This window comes from Mizuhopecten yessoensis, unplaced genomic scaffold (assembly GCF_002113885.1).
Source record: "Mizuhopecten yessoensis strain PY_sf001 unplaced genomic scaffold, ASM211388v2 scaffold431, whole genome shotgun sequence".
Lineage (NCBI taxonomy): Eukaryota > Metazoa > Mollusca > Bivalvia > Pectinida > Pectinidae > Mizuhopecten > Mizuhopecten yessoensis.
The window spans coordinates 1,140,064-1,155,993 of NW_018403543.1; the positions used below are offsets into that span (position 1 = coordinate 1,140,064).

The 15,930-nt window shown below is 36.9% G+C and overlaps 2 protein-coding genes across 3 annotated transcripts; one reads left to right on the plus strand and one right to left on the minus strand.

Moving 5' to 3' along the window:
* The first annotated feature begins 257 nt into the window (after positions 1–257).
* On the plus strand, positions 258–8,841 carry LOC110449073. Of its 2 annotated transcripts, XR_002462814.1 has the most exons (3): positions 258–584; positions 2,478–2,586; positions 7,682–8,841. XR_002462814.1 is itself a non-coding variant. In XM_021495670.1 (2 exons), exon 2 carries the CDS (start codon positions 2,503–2,505, stop codon positions 4,639–4,641), a length of 2,139 nt encoding a protein of 712 aa, XP_021351345.1. In that variant the 5' UTR covers positions 258–584; positions 2,478–2,502; the 3' UTR covers positions 4,642–6,386. The 2 variants fall into 2 exon arrangements, 1 of the variants encoding a protein (XP_021351345.1); XM_021495670.1 differs by lacking the exon at positions 7,682–8,841 and having other exon boundaries at positions 2,478–6,386.
* A 1,821-nt stretch (positions 8,842–10,662) lies between these two features.
* On the minus strand, positions 10,663–14,698 carry LOC110448591 (protein Asterix-like). The gene is made up of 4 exons (XM_021494926.1): positions 14,505–14,698; positions 13,575–13,674; positions 12,475–12,572; positions 10,663–11,692 (listed from the first exon to the last, which is right to left on the minus strand). Exons 1-4 carry the CDS (start codon positions 14,558–14,560, stop codon positions 11,626–11,628), a joined length of 321 nt encoding a protein of 106 aa, XP_021350601.1. The 5' UTR covers positions 14,561–14,698; the 3' UTR covers positions 10,663–11,625.
* Positions 14,699–15,930: the final 1,232 nt, after the last annotated feature.

The window sequence follows — 15,930 nt, forward strand, 5'->3', positions numbered from 1 at the left end:
TAGGTGAACTGATACTGGCACAAACCCAAGTTTACCAGGATATTATTTACATGAAACACTTGACTTTGAAGTGCAGTGATGTTGGTGTTCTGTTTATATCCATCGATTCTCTATTAACTCATTCACCCCTGAACACACATTTGAACTCCTCCAATTCAAAGGTTGGAATAGTTCATTATGAAATTTCAGGGGTGAATGTGTTAGACACCAACCCTGTTATGCGACCACTTTTGAGTCTTTCTCTGATACAAATGGTATTACATACGCGTCAGAGTTTGCCTTTTTCACATGAAATATTTTGTTGTTTATTGATGTATCATGACACGCTTACTCACAATACAAGTGGTACTTGACCGACTGTCGTCGCCATCGAAACAGGAAGTATTTGCAGCGCTTAAAACGGACCAGATTATTCTAAAAGCCTTAGTTACGAGACGTACAGAGCAGAGCAGAGTCAAGACATGTTCCTTACTTGCAAGCCAGAGCCCAGAGTCACCCTGCAACAACAGACTTATTAGTGTTCAGTCGTCATTCACATTGCAATTTTAAGCCAAGGAGTCTACAAAGTTTGATGCTGTTTGCAGGTAAGCAATAATTTCCTCCAAAGTAACATAATTAAATTCTGATTAATCAAGTTTGTAGACCAGTGGTCAGTTAGGCCAATAAACTGATTAATCAACTTTGTAGACCAGTGGTAAGTTAGGTCAATTAACTGATTAATCAACTTCGTCGACTACTGGTCAGTTAGGCCAATAAACTGATTAATCAAATTTGCTGACCAGTGGTCAGTTAGACCAATAAACCGATTAATCAACTTCGTCGACAATAAACTGATTAATCTGCAACTTCGTCGACTACTGGTCAGTTAGGCCAATAAACTGATTAGTCAACTTCGTCAACTTTTGGTCAGTTAGGCCAATAAACTGATTAATCGACTACAGAATTCATGATCGAATATAGATATTTCCAACTTTTGTCTTTGCTAGCTAAATACTAATAAATTCAGCAGAATTTTCCTGATATATATTTCCTGCTGGTATATTTTAAACATCATTACTGACTTGCTTTTAAAGTTCAAGCCTGCTTAGGACTATAAATTACAGATTCAGTGCTGCTAGATTTTTAGCTCACCTGGCCCGAAGGGCCATCTGAGCTTATGCCATACTGCGGCGTCCGTCGTCCGTCCGTCAACTTTTTCTTTTGAACGACTTCATCTGAAGAACTGTAGGACCTAGGGTCATTATATTTGGCCAGTAGGTACATGGGATGTAGTGTTATTAAGTTTCCTCATTAAAATGACCTTGACCTGCTTTCAAGGTCACAGGGGTCAAATTTGTTAAAAACTTCAAACAACAATATCCTAAGAACCATTTGGACTAGAGTCATGATACTTGGGTATGTTATGTAGATCAGCTGTGTGAATTTGTTTTCCTATTACAGTAATGAGGTCAAAGGTCAAATTTAAGTGCAAGTCGGGAGTCAAAGGTCAATATGGGTTAAAGGCTTTAAAATTAAAATTTCAAGTTTCAAACAACAATATCTTCAGAATCGTTTAAGAGATGTTAGAATGTCTTGTGTTCTAGTTACCTATATGTCAGTTGCATGTAACAAAAGAAACAGGTGAGCGATACAGTCCCTCTGAGCCTCGTGTTTCTATACATCTTTCCCAATCATGTGAAGGTATCACTTTTAATATTGACCAATCAGAATGGTACTCTATATTCACTGCAGTTTTACATACTCAGTTGTAGTGAGGATAGAATATGTGATTGCTCTGCTATACAATTGATGTTAGTTCGAATTATTCTGACGTTTTATCGACTTTTTATATCGGTCTTTGACGACAGACCGATATAAAAAAAATCGATAAAACGTCAGAATAATTCGGACTACATTGATGTATACACTGAGCATTTGGCTCTGGTGACCTAAAATGTAATGGATAGAAAATTCAATTGTATTCCCTAGTATGGCAAGTAGGGCTGCAACGATACGAATACCTCACCTTACAATACGCATCGCGGTTCGATGCTTACAATACGATACGTACCACGATACAAATATACTCCTGCTTATGAAAATTATTGGTTTTCTGCTATACTCAAGAAATACACATCATTATACATAATTAAAGGGCAAATCATTAAATTTCCTGTCACGCTCCGCCATTACTGTATTAGGTTCTAGACAGGCAACCATCACTGATTTCCGTCATTTCCCATCAATTTATATAAAACAGGATGGAAAAATGTCAACACACTGGTGAATCTGAGTAATCAGTAAACATTGAATGATGCTTGAATTGTTTTATGCTATCAGTCAGCTTGTATGATTATATCCTCAATGTATTTCAGTGTCTGACAAACACGTTCATGTATATACAGATGTATTTAACACTTCACTCTGAATGTTTAGTTGATGAAAGGCAGAGATTACAACAGTCTTCCTCTTTATAAGCTTCAGTTTCTTCATTACAGATTAAGTCCTGAAGGTAAACATCTGATGATGGATTCCACAGGGAACGAGCGGATGTCAGTGCTTCTGTCAAAATACATCGAATGGGCTTTCATGGTGACACAAGAAGAGGTAGATATCAGAAGAAAGTCATATGTTTCACTGGGGTATTTTCAAAGTGATGAATCACTTTCTGTCTTTCGAGCTGGAAGTACTGCAGAGGGAGTTGATCTATTGGGTTCAGATAGAGACACAATGGTCATTTGTAAGGAAATTATAGTTATGTACCCTGATCAGTGTATTCCTCCAAATATGGCACACAAAACAATTCTGTACGCAAGAGCAGCAGATTGCCGCCCTGGCTATGTCTTCCTCCAGCTTCATCAGTTACAAAAAAGAGAACCCGTATTGTGTAATGCACTAGTTAGAATTAAGGATTCGATGTTTGTTTCCAGTGATATCTTTAGAGAGCAATTTGTCAGTGGCGTTCGTAAACAATTAGGGGTGAAAGTGGAATCGAATGGACCAGCCTGTACACAAGATACAATGGCAGGTGATCAACAACAAGACATTGCTTTGTGTTTTCCATGGCATAGTTGGCCAAAGGAAGCTAATGAATGGATTACACGTACACGTCTGTATGGATGGCCACATCAAACCTTGATAGACAATATCGTACACCATGGATGTCATCTTGTCCCAGTTGGAGACAAGTGTTCTGAGAACACTTTTCTCCAATGGAGATTTTCATTTGCAACAGCAGAGAGATCTTTAGTTCACTCCTTTAGTCACATCCAATTCAAAGTTTATACTTTGCTGAAATATTATTTGAAACAAATAAAAGGAGTATTAAAAGAAACCATTGGGGATGATGATATCTTGTGCTCCTATTTCTTAAAGACAATCCTTTTTCATGCTATTGAGAATTCCAACCAACTGTTCTGGCAAGAGAAAAACCTATTTTATTGTTTTTGGTTTTGCTTCAAAATACTTATTGCTTTGGTCAAGGCAGGTTTCTGTCCCAGTTACTTCATCCCAGCCAACAACCTATTCAAGAGGAAAGTCCATGGAGAACATCAGCAAATTCTGTTAGATGTTTTGAGCAACTACCACCAGATGAAGTGGATGTGTCTTTCAGTTGGAAACTTCATCAAACCTATATGGGAACAACTGTGTGATTCTTCAGTACAAGCTGTACTTTTGAACCCCAAGACTACAAAGACCACTGCATTCGAACAAGATAGACAACTTATGTGCCATCTGCAACACATAATTTGCATATATAAAGCTTCATTTAGTAATCGTAGTACCTTCAGGAAGGCAATTAATTCATTTTCGACATCACAGTCAGAATCAGATGAACTTTTCACATTCACTTATGCTATGCCATACCTACAAAGTCTTGCAACAGAGCAGGTTTATCCGGAGCACATGGTTGCTACAGACAACAAGACCAGGTACAGAAGTCTAAGGAAATGTAAACACTTGATGGTTACCACAGCCTCCATGGGAACGGAACTGCTAAATTTGGCAACTTTTCATTTTTTGACTGGAAATTTCTTTAAAACTCTGGAAATGTGCGAACAAGTGATGAAACTAGCATCATATTACACCAGATATATAGATTTACATCCAGAACTACGGGCAGTGTATAGCCATTTGTATCATCAATTTGAACATTCCTCAGACAGGCTTAAGAAAATGTACACAAACAAATTGTCTTTTTCAAAGAAGGGCTTGTATCTTCCTCATCTCTGTCAGGAAATGTTAAAAGGACAAACAGATATGATTATCCCACCACTACCCTATGCACTGCTCCTGTCCTTCCTCTGCTGTCATGAACTTGGAGATACTACAGGGCGTGATGAAGCATTAAGGCTCCTCATAGAGGTCCAGAGTGATGATGACCAAGGAGGACACCGATTCTGGATAGTCCACACTCTCCTGGGGATCTGTTACCAGACACTCGGGGACAATCACAGGACCATCAGGGCTTACTGGGATTCAGCACAGTCACAGGCTGATTATCAAGTGTGGAATCCTGCCATCGAGAGGATAGCGGTGGTGTATCTATGTATGTATGCCAGACAGAGGCTAGCTGTGGTGTATCTATGTATGTATGCCAGACAGAGGCTAGCTGTTGTGTATCTACGTATGTATGCTAGACAGAAGTCTGTTCAAGGCTAGCAGTGGTGTAACTATGTATGTATGCCACACAGAAGTCTGATCAAGGCTAGCAGTGGTGTAGCTATGTATGTACGCCAGACAGAAGTCTGATCGAGGCTAGCAGTGGTGAATCTATGTATGTATGCCAGACAGAAGTCTGATCGAGGCTAGCAGTGGGGTATCTATGTATGTATGTCTCACAAAGGTCTGATAGAGGATAGCTGTTGTGTATTTATGTATGTATGTTTCATAAAAGTCTGACAGAGGATAGCAGTGATGTATCTATGTATGTCTCACAAAATTTCACCATATACATGTATTATCAAATGCATTATTACTGTGAATTCATACCGCAATTACATTTGCTTTGGATCCTGTACAGTGTTCAGTTGAAGACCTTAACGTAACACAAGGACTGTGCTGTCTTCAATCTGATATTGTATTATTATTACTTGTATACTAAATGCGGTTTATAACATATATATATTACCTATATTGCAGACTGTATCTAATTAGTACTATGTTATGGGAGTTATCCCCCTTTTCCCACCTATTCCATACTTTGTAAAATATGTCCATTAAATATATAAATATCTAATAGTATTTAAGTACATAATTGGCGGTGAAACTTTAGGCAATGTCTAGAAGAAATATATAATCTGAATTACTAAGCTGATTATTTTGTGATCATAGTATTACATATAATCATCTATACATTTTATATATCTGCAACTTTTCTTTATACCAAAAAGTGCAGATTGAATCACAATGGATAGACAAACATTGATTAAATCTACGTGTACAAGAAATTAAACCATCAATCAACCATCAATCAACATAAGTACATAATTATATTGTATCCATTGCTAAATTATAGTAATGTACATGTATTAAACACCAGTTGCACGAGGTCTTGAAATGTACACTTGGGTTTTTATTCCTATCTTCTTACGTTTGCATTGTCTAAAAGGTTCTACGTCAAATATGATACCTGCTTCTCATGATTAATTATTGACAATAAGCAAAATTGTAATTATTTATCATTATAATATCAATACAATAGGTCCATATATATATATATATATATACCACCAAGGGTGAGGACTTATATAGGCTTTAAGCCTGTTGTCCAGTCCTTTTGACGGTGTAATATTCTTTATGTAAATAAAATTTGTTGAAATTGAAATATTTCAGTCCCTACCTGAACAATTATACTAAAGTTTCCTTAGTTTAAGTCGAATGTTCAAAGGTGCCTATCAGACTCAGATAAATTGTCTCATTCTGGCACGGATGGCCAGGTCCTGATCAGCCATCAATGACAATACCGTTGTTGTTCACTCCTGCGTAGCGACAATCAATCGACTGCCCAGGTTCTTTGTTTACGAAAGGTGTTTAAGTGCAGAATTGAGACTTTCTATGATTTAAACAATAATATTTACATTTCTACTGAACTAGGACTCAATATATGAAGGACCATGGTGAGCTTATGCCATACCGGAGCGTCCGTCTTCCGTTCGTAAGCTTTTCCTTTAAAACGCTACTTGTCCTGAACGACCAAGTAGATTTTGACTAAATTTGGTCTGGAGCATCCTTTGTATAAACGGTAGGTGTGGCCCCCTCTGGGAGCAGAGGAGTGGGGCCCAATAGGGGAAATAGAGATAAATCTTAAATATCCTTCTTCTACAACAGGGATTAAAATATTTCATCCCGATTTGGTCTGGAACATCCTTGGGCCAAAGGGACTAAATATTGTATTAACGGTGGGTTTGGACCTCCTGGGGGCAGAGGGACGGGGCCTAATAGGGGAAATAGAGGCAAAACCTTAGAAATCCTTCTTCTACCATAGGGATTAAGGGATTTTATCCCCATTTGGTATAGAGCACCCTTGAGCAAAATAGACCCAATGTTGTATAAACGGTGGGTGTGGCCCCTCTGGGTACAGAGGGACGGAGCTCAAAGAGGAAATTTGAGGTTGAAATCTTTAAAATCCTTTTCCTTCTGTACCATTTGAGGGATTTTATCCAAATTTGGTCTGGAGCATCCTGGACAAAGGATCTTAATTTTGTATAAAAGATGGGTATGGCCCCTCTGGGTGCAGAGTTGCGGGGCTCAAAAGGGGTATTTTAGGTTTAAGTTTTTAAAATCCTTCACCTTCTGTACTATTGGAGGGATATTATCCAAATTTATCCTGGAGTATCCTTTATCAAAGGGGACTAAATTTTGTATAACAAAGGGTTATGTCTCTTTGGATGCAGAGGGGTAGGGCTCAAAATGGGAATTTGAGGTTTATGTTTTCAAAATCCTTCTTCGTTTGTACCATTGGAGGGATTTCATTCAAATTTAGCCCGGAACATCCTTGGGCAAAGGAGACTTAATTTTGTATAATTGCAGGGTGTGGCCCCTCTGGGTGCAGAGTTGAGGGGCCCAATACGGGAATTTAAGTTTTATTCCATTGGAGGGATCTTTTGTCATGAAAATAATTTCCCATGGTTGCTTTATTATCCAGGTGAGCGAAACAGGCCCTCTGGGCCTCTTGTTCAATGAACTTTCCAGTTGGCGTATGAATACATCAGCTTATTATCAACCTGCTTAGTCCGTTATTCCGCGGAGCGCGGGAAGTAGTTCTATTAACATATTGTTTACAATTTGTTGTGTTATTTTTCTCAGAACTTTTCAACTGAATTAAAAAAAATAACTTTACATCTGAATTTGTTTTTTCGTTGTAACCAATGCAACATGAACAAGATACAACACAGGGCCGTGGTGTGAGTCAAACTCGCAACCCTTCGGTCATGAGCCCGGTGTCCTACCACTAGACTACTGTGTCTCCATATCGTAAACTTTATGAAAATGACCAACCCGTTCACATCAAACAAATTTGGAGTCCTTTCAGGGAGATCTATCACACTACATATGTTGGAAGTGCTAGTGCTTGATATTCATCGATAGACCATATTTTTTTAGATTATAAAAATAAAATTGACACCCATCCGCACAAAAGGCTACTAAATAGGATAAAGGCGTACAGCTTCTTAAATCAGTTGTTATTTTGGATCAACAGCTTCCTGTGGAACATAATACAAAGGGTGGACTGGTAGTACACGGGGAGGTGTCTGAACGGACACAAGTATCGTCAGGAATCCCACAGGGAGCCGTTCTTGGAACAATACTGTTTGGAATGTTGTAAACGATCTTCCGGATAGGGTGAGCTGGTTTATATTCCTATTCTTATGACACCGAAATATTTTAAATCATTGAGAAAGACAAGGACAAGTCAATGCTAAAATACGATTCGGACAGTATGGCAGAATGGAGCCAAAACTGGCTGTTACAAGTACACCCATAAAAAATGCAAACACATGCATATTGGAATACTTACAAAGGAAGAATCCAAGTAATATTTTATCAATTAAGTACTTTTGGCACAAACGGAATCAGAGAAAGATATCGGCATCACAATAGATTCTAATCTCTCATTTGAAGACAATTTAAGCGAAAAAGTAATCAAGGCCAATTTCATGTTTGCTATGCTGAGAATTTTTGCCACGTACTGTATATCAAACACTGGTTAGAACTCACCTCGATTTTGCCAGCTCGGCTTTTGGTCACCATTAAAAATCAAGGACGTAGAAAAGTTGGAAGGTGTCCAGAGGAGGTCAACAAAACAATTACCAGGAATGAAGGATCTTACATCCACAGAAAGATTAGCCGAAGTTACCAACACTCGCCTGTAGACGGATCAGGGGAGATATATGTTAGGAGGATATTAAGATAATAAACGACATATACATATACATGATCGGGAAATCAACAGCACCCTAAAGTAACGGGATAATGTGACAGCAAGGAACAGGGGAATAGGAAACTTGAAAAAGTATTTCCACAACGGACAAGGACTAGTGAGTGTATGTTATGGCGTAGAGCAAATCATTTTTCGGAGTGTATGCTTACAGAGGGTCGAGCGTCCGAGGCGCGTAACGCCGGAGGAAGGGGAGGTTATGGGAGGGATCATAGCTGAAAAACACCTACTAGGTCCTAGAAGCATGGACTTAGATAGCTAATCTAATTCTGTTTTAAAAGCAATTTCCCGTGTTCTGGGAACTCCTTTTAGACTGATTATTAACAAGTAAAACCCAACTTTTCATATGAATGATATTAAATTTTGTACTTCTTTAAAAAAAGAATTCATTTACATATACCTTCGTGATTTGTCAATGTGTCTAGACCTAACAACAATATTTTATCAGACTGAAGTTTTCAAGAAGATTTTCCCTTTTTATCTTGATACCGACAGTCCATATTAATCATAAAAAATAATAATGAAAATATATGATTAAAAAAAATCTTAATTTTTTTAGTGTATACTTGAGCATACAAACATACATGAATGCTACGCCACTGGTAGAGACTGTCGTCCGTCAACTTTTTCCTTTAAAATGCTAAGCTTCTAGTCCTGAATGGCTAAGTAGATTTCGACCAAATTTGACCGATTGGTTCTCAATTTTGTATACTGGAAATGGAGGGTGTGCCGCACTAGGGGCAGATAAGTGGGGCCAAATTAGGCTAAGTTTTAAAAATCTTTCTCTTTTCCTTATGAATAGAGGAATTTTCACCCAAGTTGTTATAGATGGACTCTAGGCAAAGGGGACTCGAGTTTGTATAAGTCACACAAGTATTTAAATGTTATTATTATATGGGTTTTCCTGTATCCTGTCTATTTAGAACTCTCGGGCATTTTACATCGGATAAACTGTTGAATTGCACAACAAGGAGACAACCATGTAGCGAAGAAGGAAGCGGTGACCTAAAATAAAACCATACTACGTCTGACAATGATTTCCCGTTACATGTTAACGTGTATTTGTTCGTCATCACCTTAATAAGTATTAATTACCTAAAGAAGTTTTATAATATTATCAATTCTGTGGTTTATTATTTTTCAACCCCGTTACCGTAACATCATACCTCCACACTACATGTATGTCTGATCCTATTATAGCGACACCACGATGTTGTAACAACGGGCATATACTTATAAAGTATTATTCCAAATACAGTAAAAGTATTTATAAATTATTCTAATAAGTATTTGATATTTTTGTTTATAACTATTAAGTATATTTCATGCAGAAAATGTCATTTAGATTAGGCTTATCTTACTCTGTGGCTGTGAAGCACAATAGGAGCAACACCTGCATGTACTCCAACAATGTTAGAGGTTTTACACGGCGAAAAACTTTTGACAGGCGCCGCGTAACAGTCGGCAAAATCATATCCGATTGAAAAACATGCCGACCAGCGGCCTCTCATGTTATGGGAGTACACCTGCATGCTGGTTTTTGAGATACACGTGGGGCACTCGGCCGATCATGAGGTTCCCACGTGCAAACGGGTTCGTGCAGGGTCAATATTTCTCTCTCGTCAGCCGATGCTATCTCTCGACTCTCACACGTCACAATAACAACCTGATACGATGCAGGCACATTACACAAACCATGACAGATGTAGATATATATATGCATACCGAAATACACATAACAAGTGCAAGTATTTATATTAAAGTATAAAATAGACTCGGCATATCTACAAGTCAAACTAAACAAATAGTTTGAACACCAGGATATACATAAGGTTGTGGCTCTTTTGGGGTAATAGGGGGAAATATTAATATCCTTCTCCTTCTGTATCAATACAGTGATTGAAGTTTGTATAAACTGAGGGTGCAGAGGGACGGGCTAATAGGAGGGAAAATACACATTGTATGTGAAATCTTTCTACTTCAAATGGTTTCAGTGATTTCACCTAAATTTGTTGGTGGGGCCGTATAGGGGAAATAGATGTAAATCTTTGAAATCGAGACCGATATAAACATCTTCCACTGATGTCCATTTCAATTGTAAAACGTTTGAAACACTTGCATCCCACCTATAGCTTGATACTTACCTCCCCTTTATCACAGATATAACATGGGATGAAGAAATAACGCTTGCTTATATTCCATGTGGTTTGGAATTGTTAAGTCATAAATAAAACAACATAACATTTTATAGGTATAAATTTAATTGACATTTCCATATAAATATGTATATTCACATTTACACATGTACTCTGGGTATTACAGATAAATTCTTCCATTTAACTCATTCATCCCTGAAGACACATTTGACCTCTTCTAATTCAAATGCTGGAATAGTTCATTATGAAATTTCAGGGGTGAATGAGTTAATAAGTCAATTTCCATACACAGGTTTACTCGCACTCGCACAAACTTCTAAACAAAACTAAATCTGCATAAAATCAATAATCTTCAGAAGGTTAGAAAGAGTACTAGATACATCACCTCCATAAAGTTGAACTAGAAATGAAAGCTTCTGGTGAACTTGTACCTGGACACCCTGCTTTTAAATGTAGTTAACATTTTAGCTACAATGATGTTGCGCTGAATTTATTTTTTCAAATTTGCCTTTGACATTCTGATCCAAAATTACATTTTTTAAGTTACCTTAAAAACCAATGGCTAGTCGTCTTGTAAAATTACAAAATCCTCACAAGAGAGGCGCACCATTTAAAACGTAAAAAAAACAATGATGGTTTAACCTCAATATGAAAACTGTTTGTGGCCTAACTAACATGTATGGACTACCAATACTTCAACTAGAAACTCTGTAGGTTTTTAAACCACTTGTAAAGTGAGAAAGAAAGTCACAGATGTTTGGTGTCCGAATGCATCAAAATGTTTAAAAACCACAAAAGTTCAACGTCTGGCATTCTATGTAGAGTTGAAAGCTGGGATCAAATTTGGTCTTCTAAATTCGGATTTCTGATAAAATTCTAATGGTATTGTTTGATGATGTGGATGTCAAGCCTTGCCAGTACACCACTCTAAATCTACCACCACTGATGTTACTTGACACTAGTGCAACTCAGTCTGTGTGTGTCAAGATTTCCAGTTATCTTCCTTAGTTTTAATTTTTCACTTAAACATTTCCAATATCCAATGGACTTTCACCAGGGAGGAGTCATGGGCTGGGGATTCTGGAGGTAGGACATCACAACGGCTGATATAGACAACCTGAAAAAGAAATGCAGTATTCTGAAATCTCTGTAGCAAAACATGAACACTGATAATGAAATCAAATAACCTTTCCAAAGTGCCTTTGCTATTCTGATTGAAATAAAGGAATAATCTGTATACCCAAGTCCAGATGCTTGATGGTAAATTTTCAACCTAATACAAAAATGTATATCAATACAATGCACATAATAATAATTCTAGGTTCACAGTTACCGTTTTATCACAACCTAGTTTGTAGGTCATCTCAAAACGGTTTACAAATTATTATCCGTGGTTATAGGGCCTTAGCAACCAGCCTATATCATTCTCACCTCCCTGGGGAGCATACAACCAGTGCTGCCATTTTGAAGTTCATAGCTAGCATTCAACATTTCTAGCACTGCCAACCACGTACTCATTTACAGCTGAGTAGACTGGAACAAACGAAGTAAAGTATCTTGCTCAAAGATACAACACAGTGCCGTGCCATGACTCGAACCAGCAACCCTTCGGCCACGAGCCCAGCCTCCTACCACTAGACTACCGTGCATCTTGACGACTTTTTAAGTGAGAATAGATGTTCAATATACCATGTGTCGTAGAGAGTTCTTTCACAGCACATGTAATTTATTCATGTGACACACTGTCTACATACAATAGCATGTTTGATGGTTTTAATTTTTTGCAGTATCAACCAAAAATGAAAATTTGTAAATGTTAAAAGTTTGTATTTGACAAATGTTAACAAATTGACAAAGGGTTTACATAAACATTACTGATGAACTGATAATTATACTTACATGAAGCTACTGAGCATTTGTTTTGTATCTTCTGAGGTTCGAGAATTAGCAAAACTAATAAACGAACAATAAACTGCTGCCCAGGCACACCACTTCAACTAGAGATGAAAAAAAAGGTAAATTATGAGCATTTAAGAAACAGGTTTATAGATGCCAAAATGAATAAACAGCATGTTTCAAAACTTAAGAATGGAAATCAGTTGGTCTGGTATGATTTAACCATCACAGTAAAATAGCCCAAATCTCCTCTGGCCCAAACACCAGGGCCCTTATTCATGAAACCATTTTCATGCTCAACCATGGATTCTGTGCTCAAACCAACTTTCTCTTAACTAGCTTAAATCTTGTAAAACGATCAAAAAGTCAAATACAAACATTGAAAACAGTATTGGCTTTAAATCTCTTCAATTTTTTCCAAATCATTGACAAAATAAACCAGAACAAGAAATTAGACTTGAGTACAAAATCCATGCTTGAGCATGAGGGCGGTTTCATGAATACAGGTCCAGGTTAAAGACTGTTATTAGAGCCAAACTTGGGACTACAAAGTATTGTATACGTACAGTACTACAGCTATAGTTAGAGAACTATCTGGTAGTATGATACTATAACTATACTTGTGAAACAGTTGTCATATTATTAATCTAATAAATTGGTGTTCAGCTGCTTAAACAGGTATGCAGATTTGATATGATGAGGGACTAATTGGGCACCCTACTGCAAGTCCTTGGCATTATCTCATTCACCCCCGAAATTTCATAATGAGTTATTCCAACCTTTTGAATTGGAAGAGTTCAAATGTATCTTCAGGGGTGAATGAGTTAATACCTGGGTATGACAAACAATAAAACTTTAATATTCCGTTCCAATTTACTACTGTTTTCCTTTTATATTCTTTGTGATGTCACTTATGGAAAGAAAGTCTCATGTTAGAATTTTGTGAAACCTTGTGTAGAAGGACGGTTATAAAGGAACAATTGATAGTAAATTATATTGCTATAATTTTTATCATATTGCATGCTTTGTTTTTGAATTCAATTCAATTCACGTCATCAGTTCGGGTAAAATTCATTGTTTTTAAAATTTAAAGAGTGTCGTACCTTCATCATTAATCCACACATACTGAAGATCATTCCGAGGAGGTTCATGTAGTCAGGGGTCGGATCATCTGAGGGCCCGCCAGGCTGAGGAGGTTTGTATCTACATAGTAAGAAATACACAGAATTAATGCAAGCGTTTATCATATGTAAATAGGTGAAGCTGATGTTACCTGGTCCGTATCACCTGATGTTATTAGTTCTTCTGTAAGCACATCATTTTGACAAAAAATGTCCTGACCATTGACAATAAATTTACAATGACAGCCATATGCAGGTATAAAAACCCTTCATAACTTGTAGTGTTCTTACACTTGCTGGTATGTTGTTGTTGGTAATTTTTAAAAAAACTATCCTTTTGGTATTTCATTATCACAGACACCAAATCAAAATAATCAACAGGTCTTGAATCTTATGCTTTGTGACTCAATATCTGCAAGAGAATTTCTGTGACTAGCACGAAGGAAAAATATTCCCTTGATTTTTTTACCATACAATATAATTATTATAGTACCAACTCTACTGTTCAGGCATACGTAATGCAGCATCAGCAAATTAAATCTGGCTATATGGGACAAATACCTGTATGCATTGGTGTGCTATAACCTATAGATTATTTGTACTTTTTTAGACATTTGTAACGAACCCCTCTGATCACAAGGTGCTGGACACACTTATATGATGTGTATATACTGTATACTATGATAGAGTATTACAAAAATCTGTCCAGCATCTTTGCCAGCTTGGTCCACCTTTTCTTTCCAATGTGCACGAGATCATCGAGACTATTAAGAACTTGTTGGTTTACTCTCATAAAGTCATACGTAGCTACATATATCCAAATCCGCTTTTCAGTCAGATTTACCGGTGTTCCACTTCCTGCCGATTATAAGGCAAGGGTTGAATAAGGCGAGTAAAAATATATCAATTTACCTGTTTACTTTGGCTGCTCGACGAGGATCGTTGGCATTGTTAGTCACTGAAGACATCTTTTGTATTTCTTAAAATGCAAAACAAGGATCAACTGTCTATTTCTATTGTTATTTGACTTAAATTCGTCTTCAGTACTCAGTGTCAGAACATTAAACAAGCGGAAGTAAGGTACGCGTGTACGATAACAACTTCCGGGGAAAACTAATAACGCGTTAAATATCCGGATATATCAGATAATCACTACAATATCCACAAGATATTATGTAAAATTATATTTGTGTGTTTCAATTATACAAATAATAAAAAATGAAATGTAGCAGAACAATCGTCTTTACTGAAAATATTTTTTATAGCCGTTTCTCTTTTTTTTTTCATTTTTGTTGTGCTTTTGTTTCTTAATGCGTTTTTTTGTTCATTTATGCCCACTGTGATATTTTTATATGATATGTCGTAAGAATAACTCATCAGAGCTAATATTTCATCATATATATATATATACGACAAAAATACATTTTCTTGTATCTTGTATCTTGTATGCCATGAAAATCAAGTCGCACACTAATATAACTTGTATTATTTTGGGCGTTATAGCTTTAATCGATTTTAAACTGAAGTATATGTACTTGTTAACAAAGGTGTTAAGGTTTCAGATTTTGGCTTAAGCATACAGGTATTATTAATTTTTAACAAGCATGTGGATTATATCACCTAATCTAAGGTCCATGGGACTTTGCTGATCTGCATGCAAGACAGATAGGGATTATTTTAATAGAAAATACCAGGAGCATGCGGGGTCCCTTAATTGACCATACGATAAAAATTCACCTATACGGAATGGATGTTCAGTGTTTGATTGTATAATTAATGTGTGCCAGAGTTCTGACGTTAATCGACGACAGACCGATATGAAAAAAGTCGATAAAACGTCAGAATAATTCGGACTAGTGACCGGGATACTATTTATGAGGGGTACTGGCCATGGGTCGGTAGTAAAACAACCGGTATCTCCTAGTTCTTACCACTAGAGTCTGAAATTCTGTCAACAATACGAACAATAGTAATATCAATAAACCCTATGTAATACGCTTATCTATTTTAAGTATATAGTAGGGGTAGTTATTATCATTAAGACTCCCACTAACACTACAGTAGGCACAGATACGTAATACGTTTGTTGATTTACACTTTCCATGATGGAATCTCAAAAACCAATTGTTGCTCCAAGTGTAACATTATCTCCACACCAAACACACGTATCAAAACTAAAAGCACTTTAAAATTCCACAACCACATAATACCACAAGTAGACTCCAGTCTATACCTAGGATTAACATTACAGAGCAATGTCCAATGGACACCGCACATCAACATCACCTCCGATGCAAACAAATAACTAGGATTTCTAGAACGTCACTTGAAAATATAC

Coding starts and splice junctions, on each gene's coding strand:
- LOC110448591 (XM_021494926.1), bottom strand. CDS start 14,560: ATGTCTTCAGTGACTAACAATGCCAACGATCCTCGTCGAGCAGCCAAA. Junction 13,675..14,504: donor CGAGCAGCCAAAGTAAACAG/GTAAATTGATAT, acceptor CTTACTATGTAG/ATACAAACCTCCTCAGCCTG. Junction 11,693..12,474: donor CAAATGCTCAGTAGCTTCAT/GTAAGTATAATT, acceptor TTTCTTTTTCAG/GTTGTCTATATCAGCCGTTG.
- LOC110449073 (XM_021495670.1), top strand. CDS start 2,503: ATGATGGATTCCACAGGGAACGAGCGGATGTCAGTGCTTCTGTCAAAA.